Below are 21138 nucleotides of genomic sequence, written 5' to 3'. Positions count from 1 at the left end.
TTCGGTCTTGACACAGAGACCAGTGTGTACTAACTGTCTACTTTTTATATTTGGGTGAGTACCTGGAAGTGGTATGTGGTAGAAGAAGAGAATGAGGTGAAGAGAACATAAGCACATTGTTAACGTCAAAACCAGCTCACTCCTCTCCTCCATTTTAGCCCAAGTAAGAAGATGTCTGGTTCAAATACTTCTGGTTCATGCTGTATTCCCTTCTAAATTACTTTCAAAAATGCACTCAGTGTCTTCATTCCCCTTTCAGCACATCTCCCTTGTGTTAGCTATGATACTGCTGCTGCTGCTAAGTCGCTTCAGTCGTGTCCGATTCTGTGCGACCCAAGAGATGCAGATATGATACTGACCTCTTTTCTCAATCATTTCTCTCTTATACATCTCCAAATTCCCACTGTCTTTGCTGATTTTATTCTCTATGATGCTTTCAAACTACATGACACCAAAGCATATATGAGCATTAGTCTATCAATGAACATTTTTATGAGCTTCCTGAGCCCCAGACTAAAGAATGCTCAACTCTATACGCTACTCAGGGTCCTTTGACGAAGGCCTAAGTATTCTGGTTTTCCACATGACTCGACTTTCCATTTATATGAATTCTCCCATACATAGGGCTTCCCTGGTGGCTCAGACAGTAGGCATCTGTCTGCAGTACAGGAGACCTGGGTTCACTCCCTGGGTTGGGAAGATCCCCTGTAGGAGGGCATGGCAACCGACTCCAGTATTCTTGCCTGGAGAATCCCCATGGACAGAGGAGCCTGCCTGGTGGGGTGCAATCCATGGGGTGGCAAAGAGTCGGACATGACAGAACGACTAAGCACATCCCACATATATGAATACAGTTTACAAATATCAGAACACAGCTTTATAACAATGTTCAGTTCTTAATGGGGCAGACATTGCAGTTTAAATTTTTGACATTGATATTCTATTGATAGACCCTTGAAAAATAGCATTATTCCATCTCTCTTCCTCTTATGCTACATACTGCAGAACTGTCCACAAAAGAAGGTCTTAAGGTCAAAGTGGAATCAGTTATGGATCTTACTAAAGCTAAAAGTAAAGGTATCTTGATGTAGCTACAGTTGTTACTGATTATTTCAGTGATGAGTAGAAGGAACTGTTGTTTCTCCAATTTTGTGAATAATGGTTTTGTCACTGAACAGAAGGCACAATGTGTGGCTAGACTGTGTCTTGTAGCATTTGCAAATACTTTCAATCTTCCTCAATGTGCAAGCCACATGTTTGTTTTCAGCTGGCTGAGTCATAAGGCAGAGAGTTTAGAGAAAGTAGAAGAGAAAGAAAATCAACTAAGCATTCATTAGGAAGTATAACAAAAGGTTTCCCCCCCGCCCCCACCAAGGCAGTGTTATGCGTGTTTAAGAGAAAATAAAATGTACACGTTGCTATTCTAGTTGCTTTATTCTGACAATTTTTTAAGTCTGTTAGAGTAAATTTGATTAAAAAAATGAACTTCATTCAGCCATAAATTTTGATAATGAGTTAACCAACTGACATTCATTGAGTGCTCATGTGTGCAAATCACCATTACAGTATACTACACTTCACAGTATCACAAGATTCAAGAAATTTGTAAATCAAATGTATATTCAACTTCTGGTGGGAAATATGTAAAAACGGAAAATGGCCATCTCACACACTGAAAACATCTAAAGTTGCAAAGTCCAACGAAAGGAGTTATTCAATTAAATATTAATAATCATAAAGAAAAACTATAGTGAATGAAAGAGCTGATGAATGATATGTTTAGCTTGTTTTCCCCCACCGCTTGAAGTGGGGGAAGTTTCAACAAAGCTCAGTCAGCCCCACCATGCAACTGGGTAGGGGAAGTTTCCAAAAGGAAAATACAGTTGTTGTGACCAGAAAATTCCAGTGATGTGAAAGTAAATGGAATTACTTGGATATTCACAAAAGTCAGTGGTTTTAAAAGAGGGAAATCCTTTAGAAAGGATTTGGGTTAATCCTTGAATCCTGCATATAACTAAGTCAGGAAAAGTAAGTCAGCTGTCCAAAGATACACAGCTTTTTATGTAAATACCAGGATTAGAAGCTAGAGTATTTTATCCAAGATTCAGGAAAAAATTCCTACCCTTCCATTAAGGGCCACTCTGGTCTGCCACTCTGACAGTCTGAACTCTACGGCAGAGTTCTTCCCTCAGCACTGTGTGGTCAAACCCTCGTGGTTGTGGGCTTCTTTCCTGGGGAATGAGCTCGTCCTGGGTGAATACAGAGCATTCTTCTGATGACAGATAATTACACTCTCTCCCTTCCTGCTTCTCCTATAATTTGGCCTGTCCATCCAAATTATATACACCTGTTTCTTCTTTTTATTCCTTCTCTTAGTGGGTTTGGGGAATTGAATAGTTTTAAGTTTTGCAGTAAGTTCATAAAATGATGGACAGAGATGCCTCTAAACTTCATACAGAGGGATAGCATGGCTGACCTGCCATCCATGGGATTTGCCCTTGAACTTTTATCTTCATCATATAAGTAAGACATTTGGCAATATCAGAAAGTTTCCACCTGACACCTGTTTGTGATCAAGGATGGTGTGTGGTCAGGGTTATAGCAAATCTAGCTTGACTGAGTAACAGTCAAATCAATCACCTTGGATTCAGAATCACTAGATCTGATTAGCTAAGAGAACCATCCTACCTTTGCCTTAGTGTCAGTCAGGGCTCTTGGGTAGAAAACAATAGGAACTGACTGACCACACTCAGCCACAAAGGAATGCAGTGGAAAAATGAAAGGAAAAGCTGAAGAATCAGGTCTTTGAAGACACTGGCCTAAAACAGCTTAAGGGGAATCTGGGTAGCAAGAACTCACAGGAACTTTCTTTACTAGCAGGAAGAGTGGGCTCCAACATTTCTGACCTTTGTGTACTTCTGCTCAAGAGGTGAATTCTACAGGGATGGTTTGATGAGCCAAGCTTGAATCTCATGTCCACCGCTTGACGTGGTGAACTTGAAGTTCTGCACTGGTATCATCAATGCAACTGTGTAGGGGAAGTTTCTAAAAGGAAAACACAGTTGTTCTAACCAGAAAAAAAGTGAAGTGGATGTTGGGAAGTCAAATCAGCAGAGGTTCATGACACAACCAAAATGTGGTGGTTAAACATCAAGAGGTAGAGACCAAGAGTGATAGGTGAATATTGAAGTATACCTTGACAATGGCCCAAATAATGATGAAACCAGCGAAAAGGTTAATAAAACCTGGTTCCAAGTCTAGTTTAAATCAAGCCGTTAATTTTGATTTTTCCTTTGAAATGCTTCGAGCAATGCCCAAACCCTGAGTGGCATATGAGCCACTGGTCCACTAAACATCTCTTTCCAGTCAGTGTTACCTACCTCCTCCTCACATCCTCCTACTAATTCTCCCCTGGCCACCCTCATTCCTTTGTCTTCACCCAAATCTGAAGCCCAAGACTGTTTCTTCAGCAACCACTTTGTTTAGCTTGGAAGATCAATTAAACACCACAGGATTCTTCACTGACTTTTCAACATTTAACAAATGGTTAAGCTTTTTTTTTTTTTTTATTCAAACCTCCTTATTAGACCTACAAAGAGAAAGAAGCAGATGAAATGCTTATTTGAAATTGCCTTCTGAGTGCTCTCTGAGGCAGAATTTGCTCTAGTCCCCTTTGCTGAAACTTCCTGAGAAACACTGTGGAAATGAAAGATGGTTCTTCACTTCCAAAGTACAAATCAGGCCGGCATTTTGAAAGAGACAGGTTTATTCATCACTTCAGTGTTAGCTGGCTTTGCTCCCTGTAAAATTTTACTTTTGGTTATTAAAATATTCACTGTAGGAAATAAATTTGTAATCCATTTCTCATATTACCTACACACAGAAAAACAAAATTTGATATCTTGGGGTTTATTTGCTGAAGGCGCTTCCCATAAAAGCAAGGGGTGTGCATTGGGAAATGTGTCTGGTTAACTCCTTATGGATAAATTAGTCACAACCTTTCCTCCGCCCACCCCATCCCCCTTTTCCCGACTCTCGCCCCCAGCACCCTCTCCACCTCCCAACTTCCCGCCTCTCCAGGGCTGGTGACCTAATAGCATTTTTCTTCATGCATATTTTGGCGTCGCCCCACGGCCTGGCTGCCTTTGCCTGTCTGAGTCTTTTGAAATTCCTGCATGTTCGCCCCAGATTAAGCCGAGTGTGTCTCAGGATGTGTGTTCCGTTTTGTTCTTTCCCCTTAACGCTCCCTGTGCAACGTGTCTGGGGGGAGGAGGACAAGCCGGGGAGGGGAGGAGAGGGGAGGGGAGGGGAGGGAGGGGCAGCGGCGAGGAGCTGTCCGCCTTGCACGTTTCCAATCACATTACGTGAACAAATAGCAGAGGGGCGGCCGGGCCAGAACGGCTTGTGTAACTTTGCAAATGTGCCAGAAAGTTTAAAAATCTCTCCTCCTTCCTTCACTCCAGACACTGCCCGTTCGCCGGGGCCGCCACGCCGCTCCCCGTCGCCTTCCAGAAGGACTGAGAAAGAGAAGAGAGGAGAGTGCCACGTCTCACCAGCCGCCTTTACGGCAGAGGGTCTGCAGCCCACCCTAGGCATTGCTTGGTAGGGACTGAGATACCCGGGCGCCCAGCCCGCCTCCTCGGTTGAAGAGTTCTCCCTCCCTCACGTGACTTGAGCCCCGTTTTTTTTTTTTTCCCCCCCTCCGAGCTACGTCTTCCCGGAGTGGGGACAGTCCAGGAAAGGGAGCAATGCGCTTCGCCTGGACCGCACTCCTCGGGTCGCTGCAGCTCTGCGCACTCGTGCGCTGCGCCCCGCCGGCCGCCAGCCACCGGCAGCCCCCTCGCGAACAGGCGGCGGCTCCCGGCGCCTGGCGCCAGAAGATCCAATGGGAGAACAACGGGCAGGTGTTCAGCCTGCTGAGCCTGGGCTCGCAGTACCAGCCGCAACGGCGACGGGACCCCGGCGCCACCGCCCCGGGGGCCGCCAACGCCACAGCCCCGCAGATGCGCACACCAATCCTGCTGCTCCGCAACAACCGCACCGCGGCGGCGCGAGTGCGGACGGCCGGCCCCTCTGCAGCCGCAGCCGGCCGCCCCAGGCCCGTCGCCCGCCACTGGTTCCAAGCTGGCTACTCGACGTCTGGGGCCAACGAGGCTGGGACCTCGCGCGCTGATAACCAGACGGCACCGGGAGAGGTCCCGACGCTCAGTAACCTGCGACCGCCTAACCGCGTGGACGTGGACGGCATGGTGGGCGACGACCCGTACAACCCCTATAAGTACACCGACGACAACCCCTATTACAACTATTACGACACGTACGAAAGGCCCAGGCCTGGGAGCAGGTACCGGCCCGGATACGGCACGGGCTACTTCCAGTATGGTAAGCACCCCCAGCCTCCGCTAACACCCGCGCACCGTCACCCCAGCTCCGCGTCTCCCCGACGTGGCTGCCTGGGCGCGGCAGGCCTTGGTCCGTGCAGATCCCATCCCTCCCCCTGCGCCGGCCGAGGCAGCCCTGGAATTTGGTGCAAACCGCGCGCGCCTGGCCCCTCCTGCTTCGTTTCCACTTTACTTTGCAGCCCCGGGCGTCCCCATTCTTCTGCTACCCGCAGCCCAACACCGCAGCCCAGTTGACTTAAGGGTGAGGAGTAAGGCACTTGGAGGGACCCGGAGCCAGGGTGGGGGCCGCTAAATTGTCTCACTGCTTTGCCCATCCCCTGCTGACGTTTAGGTCTTCCGGACCTGGTGCCCGATCCCTACTACATCCAGGCTTCCACATACGTGCAAAAGATGGCCATGTACAACCTGAGATGCGCTGCGGAGGAAAACTGCTTGGCCAGGTACCAGCTGGGATCTCCTCGGCCTAGCTCCCCCGTCTTGGTTCCAGGGGGCTCCTCAGGTGCTTGATCCTGACCACTCTTGTTCTATGCAGACAAGGGTTAGGAAGTGGAACGTGATCTCTCGGGCATGCTGACCTGGGTGGAAAATTAAAATATGGAAGATTTCTGTCGGTTCTGACTTTCAAACCGTGGCATAAATCAGGGAGATTAAGCAAACCCTTAGCCTGGAGAGTGGAGATCTCCTATTCTTTTTCCAAGATCCTTAAACTTTGGAGCCAACTGTTTCCAATGACGTTCTATTAAACTACTATACCGTGGAAAAAATACTGTAATGGAAGAGCTTGTTAAAACCCCCTCAAAACATTGGGGGCCACTTGGCCAGTGTGTCACCCCTCCGTTGGATGTCGTTGTTTTCTTCTTTTGTTTGAAGTCACAATTAACTTAGTTGTTTTGGCATTACTTTAGCCAGAATAAGATCAGGAGCAAGAGCTTTGCTTTTGCATTAGTACTAAAATAAAATCTTAGCAGTTTGGGGAATGAAATTCCCTGAGTTTGCTGCTGGGAAACCAGCAGAGGGAGTAAAAGATGTTTTGATAAGACACACAATTTCTTTAAATGTAAAAATAAGGTTATCAAGAGAATTTGAATATATATTCACACAAAATATTTTACAAGACAGAAATGTTTATTTATTGTGTCAATTTCTTTCACTTCCTTTATAACTGTCAGGCTAAAAGAAGAAAAGAAATCCAAGCTCATCATTTACATTCTACTAGAGTCTTGCATCACACACCATTGCATTCCCTATGGTAGTCGTACAGTAATGCCATTGTTTTAAAGTTACTAAATTATTTGTCTTATCTGGGTATACTCTTTCAGGGTTATTTCCCCAATTTACATCTTCTTTAACTGGGTGAGGAAAATATGTATGCAAAATGCTCTAGTCTTTTGGAACTGGTAACCTCGTTGGGAGAAGAGGGCAGTGAACTCTTGGAAGGTTTTGCTTGTAGTTATATTAGTTTAGTTCGTATTCTGTGAAAATCATAATGTTTCTCTTTGTAAAATCACAGCTCAGCATACAGGGCAGATGTCAGAGATTATGATCACAGGGTGCTGCTAAGATTTCCCCAGAGAGTGAAAAACCAAGGGACATCTGATTTCCTACCAAGTCGACCAAGATATTCCTGGGAATGGCACAGTTGTCACCAGTAAGTGGATGGGACTCTGGGGTACTTTTGAGTTGCTTTTTCACTTTACAGGTGATTCTTTTTATGTTTTTTAAGAGTTAACTTTTTGTTTTGAACTTTTTATTTTGTAGTAGGGTATAGCCGATTAACAATGTTGTGACAGTTTCAGGTAAAATAGCGAAGGGACTCAGCCATACATATACATATATCTGTTCTCCCCCCAAAACCCCTCCTATCCAGGCCGCCACATACTATTGAGCAGAGTTCCATGTGCTATACAATAGGTCCTTGCTGGTCATCCATTTTAAATATAGCAGTGTGTACATGACCATCCCCAACTCACTAACTATCCCTTCTTCTCCTGGCAACTGTAAGTTCATTTTCTAAATTACAGGTGATTCTTGATATGATAAATTCTTACACAAAGGAAGAAAATTGCTGTTATTTATACTTAGAATTTCTCTATATAATTTGACATAATCAAGGAAATCCATCTTTAGGACAATACATCTGTTACTATATATTGTTATCTTTTAAACTGAAAACTCTTTTAAGCCCAGCTTATTAAAACTATCGATAAGATTACATCAGTTAGCTTCACTAGAATTTTGTCCCAGTGTACTACAGGTAGGGCTTTCCTGGTGGTCAGTGGTAAAGAATCTACCTGCAATGCAGGAGACTTGGGCTCAATCCCTGGGTTGTTAAGAGTCCCTGGAGAAAGAAATGGCAACCCACTCCAGTATTCTTGCTTGGGAAATCCCATGGACAGAGGAGCCTGGTGGGTTGCAGTCCATGGGGTCTCAAAGAGTTGGACATGTCTTAGCAACTACACCACCACCACCAATTCTACAGTATGACTTGGTAACTTGCTTAGGTGTTCATTGCCAGGAAATCCTGTTTTATGGTCTTAAAATTTCTACAGTTTGAGCCATTACTTTTTGTTCTCTTATGTGAGAAAATGAACAGTTCAGCACCTTCACTTAAATGAAATGAAAAAAAAAAGTGAGCAACTACTTTGCTGCTGAAGTAGATTTATGAAAAGTTTATACTAGTTAAATAAGAATGGTGGATAAAACATGCTTTTATTTCTCCTTTGCATTTTAGTATGGATTAAATGTGTGAGAATACAATTTTTAAAAATTTCACAGAAACCTCCCAAGAGAAAACTGCTCTTCTCTTTTGGAATGAAACATCAGTAGTAGCAGCCAAAGGAGATATACTAGAGAACATATGACAAGTTTCACTTAAACAAAGATAATTTACTATCTCTATTTAATCTTCTAAGATAAAACAGGGTGAAATAAAAAAGCAGAATACTCAAAATAAGTCTTTTTTCCCACATACCAAAGCTAAAGCCTTACCATTTTGATAGATTTTTGTCCTGGAAAAAAAAATCTAGCATGGATCGAGCTTTAAGAAGCTCAACTTGATCCCAATTTTGATGCAAAAACAAATGTGAGAAGCAGTGTGTGTGGGGGGGTCATCTAGAATCCTCACTGCTGTCTCTGTATGTTACTGACTGCTGTTTCTGTGTCGTGTGGGACATCAGACATTACCACAGCATGGATGAATTCAGCCACTATGACCTGCTTGATGCCAGCACCCAGAGGAGAGTGGCTGAGGGCCACAAGGCGAGCTTCTGTCTTGAGGACACGTCGTGTGACTACGGCTACCACAGGCGGTTTGCATGCACTGCCCACACACAGGTAGGACGGCGACCTGGAACCAGGAGCCCACACGCTTCAGAGAGAAAGCAGCCACCTGTTTGCTTTCCTCCTGCCATCTTTGTGAAAAACTGTTTTACTCAGGGGGTCATCTAGTCCAAACGGTAAATTATTGGGAAAAGGAAAGTGACGGCTTGATGATCCAAATTACTTTTAAAAAGTATTCCATCAACACAGAAGGTCACGGTGTATACTTGCTATGTTCCACAATGAAGAGCAATAGTCTATTATCTGAAAAGATCAGAAGAGTTTCCCATTTTTGCACTCATCCTGTATTCTTTAACTCAACTGGTAAGTAACTATAGAAGAGAGATGTTTTGTCACCTGCAAAACTCTCTCTCCATCTGAGCTAAAAATAGAATGGTGGTTGGGGTTAGCAAAAGGACAGAAATAAGTTTCTTAAAAAGCACTTTAAAAAATGTCTCTTTTAATCATGCAGAGAGGAGCAGAAGGACAGTTTCTTTCTCCATGCGTATATATTTAAACCTACGGTATAATTGATGTCAGATGTCCTGTGGATGGATTTTTAAAAATAGTGCTGTCCTAAGCAGTTTGTATGTCTTATAATGGGAAAATGTGTGTCAGTTAAAAGCCGTGCCAGTATTTCCATAAGAAACCCTAATTTGTAAAAGGACATTATAATTTTACTCCAGCGGAAATCTTGGCAGGGAGTAGTGAATATACGTAACTCAGGGCACAGAGGATCAGCAGCTGGCATCTTGGGAAGCAAATTCCAGGGCTGTGGCAGGAAGCTTTCTGGTGACCTAAATATTATCATTCCTTCTTTCTCTGGGCTTAAAACATCATAGCAATTGGAAGGCGAAAGGTTCCGTTCCTCTCACCCTGGGGCAGCGCTTAATCTAAGGAAAAGAAGACGTAGCCTCACGTTACACGTATGTTTGTGTGAAGATCCCCTTTTCACCCGGTGGCCCCTAAGTCCCACAGCACCTGCCAATGCAGGGCACCTTGAGTTTACTCTCCTCACTTGGAAGAGGCGCTCTGAACAGCTCAATGCTCAGATATTTGAGTCTAAGACTATAGGCAGCATGTGACTCCCCCAACTCCTTGGCTGGTGACCCTACTTCATTTTATGTGGTAGCTTTCTTATTCATTATCCTCCATTTTATATCCTATTTAACCACTATTCACTAGATCTTACACTACAAATGACTAATGTATTGGTGTTTTTCACTACACTGGTTGTCTCTTGAACATGGGCTTCCTTTAAAGGGAAAAATTTTCTTCACAAAGCCCCAGTGTTGACTTAGTTATATTATGGCCCTTTAAAATGTATCCAAATATGAAACTAGATATGACTTCTTTATATTTATACTCTCATATAAATTCTTGGGCTTCCCTTCCCTCAGCTGGGTAAAGAATCCACATGCAGTGTGAGAGATCTGGGTTCGATCTGTGAGTTGAGAAGATCCCCTGCAGAAGGGAAAGGCTACCCATTTCAGTATTCTGGCCTGGAGAATTCCATGGACTGTATAATCCATGGGGTTGCAAAGAATTTGCGTATTAAATATATATGAAGCTAGAGATTACATTAACCTCATTCATTTATGTAATAGTTCAGTTCAGTTCAGTTCAGTCGCTCAGTTGTGTCCGACTCTTTGCGACCCCATGAATCGCAGCACGCCAGGCTTCCCTGTCCATCACTAATTCCCGGAGTTCACTCAAACTCACATCCATCGAGTTGGTGATGCCATCCAGCCATCTCATCCTCTGTCGTCCCCTTCTCCTCCTGCCCCCAATCCTTCCCAGCATCAGAGTCTTTTCCAATGAGTCAACTCTTCGCATGAAGTAGCCAAAGTACTGGAGTTTCAGTTTTAGCATCATTCCTTCCAAAGAACACCCAGGACTGATCTCCTTTAGAATGGACTGGTTGGATCTCTTTGCAATAGTTACGTTTGGCTAAAACCAAATAGTTAATTTATATAGTCTTGGCTGTGGTTCTACATTTTTTAAGTTTTTAAAGTTTGAATAGAGGAAATGCCTGTTTGCTTACTGCCCTGAAAACCCCCCCCCTTTTTTTGTTTGCCAGTTCAAATAATCAAAACTTATACTTAAATTCTGCCATCTGAGTAAGGTAGAGTGCCAATGTCAGCATTCTTTAAAGTGCTCTTGTTCACTTGAAGGTAAGATAAGCATTATTTAAACCAGTCTTAAATAGGCATCTAATTTGGGGAATCCCTTACAGTGCCATGAAGGTGGTACTAGTAGGAGAAGTAGCAACGATAATAGCTAACACTGAGTGTATACTCTGTGCCAGAATAAGAATTATGTGCTGGAAACCAGAAACTGAAAATTCTTCACAATACATTGACTGCGCAGCATAAGGTTAACGAATGATTACAGGTTGGCATGGACCCGCGTGGGAAACCAGTTCTCATTGCCGTGGCACAGGTCCTTTCTGAGTCTGGCCTGTCTGTACTGTTGTGTACTGTATGAGAACACAGAGCCCCTCCGTTCTTCCCAAATCGAGGCCCAGGCAAACCAGCACTGGTCCAGCATGCTCCAGAGGATTCTGCCCTCTCTGGTGGCCAAGGTGATCTTAAGCACCAAACAATATTGAGTTTAAATGACTGCAGCCTGTTCTTTTAAATTTACTTTGATTAGTATTAGAATGAAAATACAACAGTGAAAACTTCTGATAAAGAACCAGTGGAATCAAGAATATACCTATGGATTCCAATTTGAGCAAATTTCTCCAGACTAACTTGCTGGAGGGCAAGAACCATATCTTTGTGGTGTTTTTCTCCTCTCAGCCACTAGAAGGCACTCATTTACTACTGAAGTGAGTATCTGAGCAAGTAGAGTTGACGTGGCATTCATCCCTTTAACACAACAACAAAATATTCAGTGATGATGTGAGAAAGATTATAGCGTGGTGGTTACAAACAGGGACCTCGGACCCCAAATGCCTAAACTCAAAACCAGCTCAGCCACTTACCAGCTATTTATTCTTGGATGAGCTATTTGACCTTATACAGCCTTAGTTTCTTCATTCATAAAATGCGTTAATACTACCTTCTCCCTTGTGTAGTTGTGAGAATTAAATTTATATATATATATATATATATAAAACATGCTTAAAATTGCTCCTGGCACATAATACATACTTCATAAGTGTTAACTATTCAAAAATGCAATAAGACTCCATCCTTAGGGAGCTTACAATCTCTAGTAGATTCATTCTTATATAGGATGATTTTAATATAGAGAATAGAACGATAAATAGCATAAAATGTATACACAAATTGAGTATCATGGGCTTTCAGTGTATAGCAAGGTCATTTCCAAGAACAGAAATTGGAGAGAGTTCCACTGATAGGACGACATTTGAGCTAAATTGATTATTATGTGGCCTTTATTCCTGAACTGGTGATATTCAAGGATTTTGGTGGAGGCCTATTTTGTCACTTAAGATTGTATTTATCACTAGTGATTTATTACACTTTTAAGCGAGATGTACTACTACTTATATTAGTCCTGTATTTTTTTTAGCTGGAGGTGCTATAAGGCTGAGTAATATATACTTCTCAAAGGAGATGCAATATAAGTATAGTTTTATGTCAAACTCTTGTAAGTACTAAATTAAAATTTAATTTGCAAATAATAAGCATATTCTTTAGCACACTCTAACCATATACCATCCTTTTAATTTTTGAATTTTATTTGTTTCAGGGCTTGAGTCCTGGCTGCTATGATACCTATAATGCAGACATAGACTGCCAATGGATTGATATCACTGATGTCAAACCTGGAAACTATATTCTCAAGGTAGAGAACTTTGAATATATACCCATAATGTATTTCAATTGCAACTCAGTGGGCTTATTCTCTGGAGTCAAATGTTAAATATTCATGGTCCTGCAAGCAATTATACATCTTCTAGAACTACTTCTAAACTAACCTAGATATATTTTAAAAATTCTTATTTGAAAGAACTTTATGGAAAAAGATCCAGCCTCCTTCAAAAACTCCAGACTTGACCACATGCCTAACTTACACCCTCTTCCTTGCCTGATTTAGTTGAATTATGCTGCCTCTATTTTAGCCTCCATCCTGGAAAGAGGAAAAAAATTAACCAGTAAACACTGCTGATGAAATCTGAAACACGGATGATGTTTGTTTTGCCTAGGTCAGTGTGAATCCCAGCTATTTGGTGCCTGAGTCAGACTATTCCAATAATGTCGTCCGCTGTGAAATTCGCTACACAGGACATCACGCATATGCCTCGGGCTGCACAATTTCACCGTGAGTCCCATTTGCCTAGCTAAGTAATTCTCTTGACGATAAGTTTTAATTCATTGACAGGCATTCTACACATACATCTGTTTTCACTACTACTGCAGCTTCCTTGTAAAATAGGTCAAAGGTAGAAAATGATAGTCTGCACTATCATATAATTGGAGCTGATCCTTTTTTGATAATGCTAGAAAACAGAGTCACAGATTTGATCCCTGGAAGATCCCCTGGAGAAGGAAATGGCAACCCATTCCAGTATTCTTGACTGGGAGATCCAATGGACAGAGGAGCCTGGTGAGCTATATAGGCCACAGGATTACAAAAGAGATGTATACAACTTAGGGACTAAACAAAAACAACAAGAGAATGGAGGAGGAGATATGCTCAGGTTTTTAATCACCCTGAAACTTAGCTTTTAAGACAAGACACAGAACACATGTATTTACCCACAAAGCCTGTGTGGCAGCTGAATCTGTAAAATATACAGTGTGGGTGACCTTGTGGGGGCCCAAAGAGTTGGGTTTCTGGCCTCTTCCTCATAGTCCATGAAGGAGTCCTGAAAAAATTCCTAGAATTCTTCAAAATACATTTTGAAAGTCACTGCCTTAGAGTACACAACTGAAGAGGTCAGACCAGCTGCTCTGTAGAAATCAAGATTCCACATATTTGAGTTCTATAAACACAAGAAATAAGGAAATACCTTGCAAAAGAAGGGCTGTGAGGAGATGCCTTCATAATTTTTCTAGTCCTAAAGCCCTTCTTTGGATGACATTTTAGAAGGAACCCCAGCAGTTATGATAGACATGGTGCTTTGATGAGAGTAATGGAAGAAAGTTGGGCAGTTTTGCCTTCTTGTGTCTCTGTCCCACCCTGACCTGTGGCACTGCCTGCCCTAGTGATGCTGGGTTATAGATTCTAACTCATATGCCACCTGGGAGGGATACCTTCCCAACAATAAAATACCATTAGAGTGATACTGAACACAAGCCAGGTTTGCTGTGATGTGAGAGAGGCACTAGTTAGTAGAAAGGTGTCTAACAGAACCACACTGGAAACTTAATAGAAATTTTTCCGTTACACAAACCAGGGCAATGATTACTGCACACGAACCTGTAGTTTGTGGGCTTTCCGAACTCCACATGAACCTATCTGGTTGTGCATATTTTGTCGACTACTCGGGGGCTAATAGCCAGGAGAACGGTGGAGCTTAAAGCAGCCCATGCTGTGCACTGTGGACTGGGCTACATTCACCTTGGAGAGGAGCCTTTTCCTTATTTCCATAAAGGAGCAAAGCCTGTGTTTTTTACGTGTGATCATAGCATTAGAGACATATGTAGTCTATGAGAAACAAAGGTGTAGGACTAAAAGATTATCAAATAAGTTCTTCTTCTGAACATGCCTGAAATACAGAAAACCTGGCTGGGTTTATGGCCCACACTGTGTGGAACTGATCACAGTATAACTGAAAATCCCCAGAAAAGGAATATAACAATGTAAAATTATTAATTTCTCTTAATTTTTATAATTCCATAATTTATTCACTCATTATTTATTTACTGGCACTTTTTGATACAATGCTTAAATTCCATGGGGGGGTTGTGCTAAAATAAAATGCATTAGAAACAGGAACACCTCTGCGATGATAAGCTAAGTGACCCTCAGGTACAACTGCTGACCTCCTATGAGGAAAAAGTCAGAGAGGTGATTCTATTGCTGTATAGAAAGTGACTTTCTTGTTTATCATCAGCAGAATCCATTGGGTTGGATACTGATAGACATTTAGAGCAAATAACAACTGTTACTCTGTTCCAGCAGAGAGTTTCTTTCCCTTTTTTCATTTTAGCCAGTTGTCATTGACTATGAATTATAAGAGTGGCTGATGAAAAACTTTAATGACCAATACGGATGAGATGAAAATATGCAAGTTAAAGGACTCATAGGTAGTGATTTGTAATTAAATAACAATCTCATACATATCTATGAGTGGAAAATAATGGGAGAAGTACAAAAACCTCGACTTAAACCCCCACCTTTAGGAGAATGATGCTCGCCTCTTATATTTTGACTCTCAGTTCCACCTCCCTTGATAGGGATCAGAGTTCAGAGGAAGGAGAAATTTTCTCTGGCTGTGGCTTTAGGACAGCACTTTAATTGGGCCTTGAGGGCTGAGGAGGACTGCACTGGAGAGAGTTAAGGAGGGCCATGCTAGGAGGAGTCAACATCACCCGCAACTACATGGCAAGAAGAAATTGCAGGGCATGTTTGGAAAAGCAAGTTAGCCTGGCTAAGGCATAAATTTCATGGGCAAGAAGAATGGAAAGGTTGGGACGAGATCAAAGTGAGCACTGAAGAGCAAGCTGAAAAGTCTCAGCTTCATCCTGGTGACCATGGGGAGTCTCTGAGGTTTCCTGAGCAACGTGTGTATCTTGCCTAAAGCCACATGGTCGCTCAGCGACTCTGTAAGCAGCAGTGTGTGTGTGATTCCCTTGGTAATGTTATTGTAATAAAAAAACCCCACAAAACTCTTAAAGACATATCTTTTAGTTCACTGGTTGTTTTTCATGCTAATCAAATATCTGAGTGTGTTCTGTGTGTTTGTGTTCATCACTTCAGTCGTGTCTGACTCTTTGTGACCCTGTGGACTATAGCCCTCCAGGCTCCCCTGTCCATGGGATTTCCCAGGCAAAAATACTGGAGTAGGTTGCCATTTCCTTCTCCAGGGGATCTTCCTGAACTAGATATTGAACCTGGGTCTCCTGTATTGCAGGAAGATTCTTTACCATCTGAGCCACTAGGTACTGGTGTGTAAAAACACCCAGTAAGAAAATGTGTGCCTTGGGTGTATCCCCTCTCTCTCATTTCCCTTACTGTAAACGCAATGAATGATCCAGGTGACTCTGGCCCAGTTCAGTTCTAAGATACCATCATTAAATTATTTTTTCACAGAAACTACTTGGGAATAAATTCACAGAAATTATTTGGAAACTGATGGTTTATAATCTGGACTAAGTGATTCTTATCTCATGTACATATGGATCGGTGATCACAGTATAAATACAGTATTTGATTTACTGGCTTTGACCCAGTCTTGCCCTATTAGTGTTAACATTCTATATTCAGAACCTTGCTGGGAAACAACCAGTGCAGGACAGTATGAAGGTCATGAACCTGCTTCTTGGTGGGCCTGCCACACTAGCTGCATAGAGTGAACTCACTTGGCCAGGGCTGGTGGTCCTGTAAGCCCTGCTTTATTCTTACATGTTTCAGAGGGTGTTTCTTTTAACTCTAAACATCAAGTTTGTAGGTATCAGGCATAAATTTTCTCCTATTGACATAGTCACCATCTTCAAATCATGTATTAAATAATGTATTAATGGATAATTTCAGAAGGTGACTGTTGCATAGGTGGAGGGAAATTGTCATATATATATATAATTTTTTTAAAGGTGACTTTAAACTTGTCTACTATACTCATTCAGAGTATTATCAGGTTAATAACTTGTTTTATTTTGTTTCCTTAATCTAGGTATTAGAAAGCAAGCCAAAACTCCCAAAGGATATATCAGTGCCTGGTGTTCTGAAGTGGAAAAAAATAGATTAACTTCAGTAGGATTTATGTATTTTGAAAGAGAGAACAGAAAACAACAAAAGAATTTTTGTTTGGACTATTTTATAACAAAGCACATAACTGGATTTTGAACATTTCAATCGGCATTATTTGGGAAATTTTTATTATTATTCACATTACTTTGTGAATTAACACAGTGTTTCAATTCTGTAATTGCACACTTGGCTCTTTCAGAGAAATCCAGATTTCTTATGCTTCTTCTGAAATTATAGTGCAAAACGAAAAGAAAATTCAATGAGTGAGTCAAAATTATTTTAAACTGAGACTTTTCTAAAGTTCTAAAACTTTAGTGAACCTTAATAATAACTGGCTTATATATGTCCTAGCATAGATCACTTTAGAAATGAAGTTCCTACTGTTTAAATAGATATGGACACATTTGGTACTGAGGGAGGAACAAACAGGTTACCATTGGTGTCAAGATGTTACTATATAGCAGAGAAATGGCAATATATGTATTCAGATAGTTACATCCCTATATAAAATTTGTTTACATTTTAAAAATTAGTAGATAAACTCCTTTCTTTCTGTCAAGTGTACAAGTTCATTCTGACTTAAGTCAGCTTTTGTTTTGGAATGAATTAAGTAATTGAGCTGCCCAACTTGTGTCTGACATTTGTTGATGTGCCCCTCTATTCTTTAATTTTACTATGGGCAGAGACCTTTTCAGTGACATTCTTAAAATTACTGTTCTGGGGATCTGCTAGACATAGGACAACTGTATCAGTGGGAAGTCATTCTGATAATAGATGTGATACATTCAAAGATAGTATGCATTTTAGTATCTTTAACTATTAGCCAAAAAAATTCCCTTGCTGACATAAAAATCATACAAAAAAGTCCCCCAGGCCACAACTGTCTCTAAAATATTTAGAAATATTAGTGAGAAACAGGATTTTCAACTTTTCTACACTTTTTTAAATGATCAGCTTTAAAAAGAGTAAGACTAACATTTTTTAAATTATCCAGAATAGATGACATAATGTATATGAATACACAAACATTCTAGGTCATCCAGGAATCAGTCATATGTGTTTTTTGTGTGTGTATCTGAAATATAATACAAACTAGCAAAGCACATAGCATTACATGCTTGAGACATTGGTGAATAAGGGGGACAAAAAAAGAACAGCTTTCTGCAAAACCAAGGACTGTGTTGCATAATGAGACAGCTGTGATTTTATTTTAAACTGTGAAACCATGTGCCACATCAGAATTTGGAGAATTTCTTTTTTTCCTAGATTCAAAAGATGTAGAAAGAGATCAAATTACACTTTTAAAGTTAGTGGTGCTGAAGCAGAAGTTTTCCTCTCTTAACCAGTATTAAAATCCCAAGCAAGGTATTTCCAGTGCCAAGACACATTAGGTAGAATTTTAAAATGAGTGGCATCCCTATATTGTGTCATACAGTTGTAAAGTTAGCACCAACTACCAACCATTCTTCACTCACCGAGCGCTTTGCACTGTAAGAAGGGCTAGAGGTGGGCAGTCGTCAGGGGAGATAGAGCGGGCTGCAGGAGCCTCATCTGCCAGGCACACTTACCATGAGACAATACAGACAGCTTGATAGAGACCCAGAATTTCCATTGAGCTAGTATCTGAGCTATGGAATAGCTTCTTTGATGTACCTCTTTGCCTTCGATCGCTTTTAGTTTTAAGATTGTAGAACGATCCTTTAAAATTATAATCTTTTCTAATAGAGATATTTTAATATACTTGCTTTTTTAAAAAACAAAAACTACTGTCAGTATAATACTGAGCCAGACTGGCATCTACAGATTTACGACCTATCATTTCATCAAGATTCTTACCCTTATACTAAAAGCTAGCTAATATCATGGCCTTTGGATACATATGAGATTGTTTACTATCATTCCACTGGCCTTCCATCTGCCTGTAAATCCATCATTTTAGGGCCTAAAATATGCTAGGGACTAACATGCTAGGCATTAGGATATGAAAAAGGCTGTCCCTAACCTCATTAAGTATTCAAAATGTCATTATTACTCATTAGGTTCAACTATCTCATTTTTAACATTATAAGTACATGTCTAAAAAATTTCTATTTAAAGCACTATTGTTTTTCATGACCATATTTTATTAAAAAATAAGTTTAAAATGAATACATATATACATGTATGTGTTACTAATAATTAAAACTATCTTTCCAATCCCTGAAATCTCTGCCTTTTAAATATAACACGTACTATTTCATTGATTTGGGGAAAAAAATTCAATTAAAAGGTTAAGAGTCTCACTTATTCCTTAAATATTCCTCCCCACACCTAATCACTCCTAAACACTCTCAAATAACTCACAAATATTGATTTAACGCTCAGTATTTTTGAACCTCAAAGAATCTCTTCTCTGAATAACCACCAAAACTCACAGATAATGATTAGTTGGTAAAATGTGTCCATTAATAAAAAACATAATCCAGCCTTACCAAACTCTAAATTAAAAAATCTTTTAAATAGGAAATAGAAATGAAACAAAGAATTCTGAGTACTGAAAAGAGACTGGTTTTAAAACACAGACTGTGAAAAAATAGGAAGATAACTTATTGAGTCTTCCACATGCCATATCAGTGGCCTCATAATTATTCAGACCACAGTTTGTATTAAAGATGTCTTGCCTTCTAAGGCTAGGATTCAGTCTCACATAACTTTCCTATTTCCAGGAAATCTTTATATTTTTACATAATGACATTCACAATTGCTAATTATTAGATATTATTTTTAATAATGAAGAACAGCTGTTTTCTTTTTTCTCCTTGACCTCATAGGAGATCATCACACTCATAATCTTCTCAATATTCAGACTGTAGTGGAAATGCAGTTCATTAAAATCATGGTACTAAGAATTTCTCTTTACCAAATTATGTTAAAATACTGAACTTCTGATCAGAAGACATTTTGTTTTAAAAATAACTTGTTTTGATACTAACAGTATAACTAATAAGTAAAACTACCCTTTTCTATATATCACAGTCAATAGCCACACTTCATTCCCAGCTACCGAAAGTCTTGGGCCACTTCTGAATGCTTAAAGCATGTCATTTATCCTTCTAATCAAAATGGTGCTGAATTATTTCAACTTGAATGTAAAATGTGTTGTCTTAGCTCACAGGATATAAACATTTAATATATAACTGCTTGCTATGAACTACGTAACATGTGATTTGGTATTGTAATGTTTTTAATGAAGTTTTAGTTTCTTCCAAATTTTTCAGGAATACTAGTTGTAAAACATTTTTAACTTTTTTTTGAAGAGCTCTTATTTTAAATGCCCAGACACTGGCTTTATAATCTTCTTTAGACTCTCACATTCTTTTATTATATGCCTATACTATGATTGCAAGATTATGTAAAAATGCCTTGAATAAATGATTTCAAGTGTCTACAGTGGTCATTTGTTGTTACATATAAATAAATGATACGAATTTCACTTAGATTAAGATCTTAAAGCCATGTGTATGGTTGGTGATTTTGCTTAATTGCCTTTTATATTAACAAACTGTTTATCAAGCTCACACGACTTGAAACTTGTCTATAATGGATAAAAATCTAGCTGATATTTTAAAAAGAAACTATCATACCGGAACAGATTCTAACTTTTGTCATCATTACCAACCACTTCCAAGGATGCGGAACAGGCACAGAAAGAATAACTCTGTTTTGATTCGCCTATGTTTTGATTTGCATTTCTTAGAAATACTCATGAGCATATGTGCACCCAGGGGACACATCTGGCTCAAGATACAAATTATTTATATGAAGAGAAACATTGCTATCATAGTAATCCTTCTTTAAATGTGTACCAGATTAACTTGCAGCTAGTAGCCTAAGAAGACAAACAGGCCCCAAACTGTAAGCAAGTGTTTTGGGAGAACAATAATTAATCCACAAACAATTTACCTTTAAGGAGCTCTTGCAGGTAAACTAGACGTAGGCTTGTGGCTGGCAGTTTTCATTTTTGACAGTAGTAGGACATAGCGACACTGGAAGCCACCGATTTCCTGCTTTCCTCACCTGCTCAAGGAAAGGTGTTAGTGTAAAAGATGATTACTTTGGTGTCACCCAGTGTTCGCTGTTTCAGGCACTGTTCATTATTATTAGTTCATTAATCAAACATACATTCTAAGTAGTCACAGCCCCTCTAGAGTGGGTACAATTCAATGGCAGAAAAAGTGGGGAATGAAAACCTCAGAAAAAAAACACAGCAAAATATTAGTGTTCTGGAAGAACTGCGGCTGTAATGAGAGGGTTGGGTGAGAGTAACAGTAATCAGCTGTACCCCCTCTCCCTTGCAGTATTATCTTAGTGTTTTCACCATTCTTTTTAATCCATTATATAGAAAAATTTACACATGGTTGATGCTGGGGTGAGGCAAGAGTGGTGCAACTCATCCCTGACGTTTCTGCGCCTGAGTCCAAGAGCATCAGCAACTGGGTTAAATTTGCTTTGCAGATGAGAGATCTGAGGGGACGAAGAGGAATGGGAT

At 40.5% G+C, this 21138-nt stretch overlaps 1 protein-coding gene across 2 annotated transcripts; it reads left to right on the top strand.

Moving 5' to 3' along the window:
• Window positions 4162-20035, top strand: LOX (lysyl oxidase). 2 transcript variants are annotated; one of them, XM_005682716.3, is made up of 8 exons: window positions 4162-4212; window positions 4464-5382; window positions 5734-5842; window positions 6913-7050; window positions 8579-8735; window positions 12444-12539; window positions 12901-13016; window positions 16534-20035. In XM_005682716.3, the coding sequence occupies exons 2-8, from the start codon at window positions 4749-4751 to the stop codon at window positions 16538-16540; spliced, it is 1257 nt and encodes a 418-aa protein (XP_005682773.2). In that variant the 5' UTR covers window positions 4162-4212; window positions 4464-4748; the 3' UTR covers window positions 16541-20035. The 2 variants fall into 2 exon arrangements, with proteins under 2 accessions (XP_005682773.2, XP_013820824.1); XM_013965370.2 differs by lacking the exons at window positions 4162-4212; window positions 16534-20035 and having other exon boundaries at window positions 4376-5382; window positions 12901-13020.

The sequence above is a fragment of the Capra hircus genome, chromosome 7 (genome assembly GCF_001704415.2).
Source record: "Capra hircus breed San Clemente chromosome 7, ASM170441v1, whole genome shotgun sequence".
NCBI lineage: Eukaryota > Metazoa > Chordata > Mammalia > Artiodactyla > Bovidae > Capra > Capra hircus.
The sequence above is the reverse complement of the archived record's forward strand: the minus strand, read 5'-3'. Positions and strand labels throughout refer to the sequence as shown.

Coding starts and splice junctions, on each gene's coding strand:
- LOX (XM_005682716.3), top strand. CDS start 4,749: ATGCGCTTCGCCTGGACCGCACTCCTCGGGTCGCTGCAGCTCTGCGCA. Junction 7,051..8,578: donor GAATGGCACAGTTGTCACCA/GTAAGTGGATGG, acceptor GTGGGACATCAG/ACATTACCACAGCATGGATG. Junction 12,540..12,900: donor CTGGAAACTATATTCTCAAG/GTAGAGAACTTT, acceptor TGTTTTGCCTAG/GTCAGTGTGAATCCCAGCTA.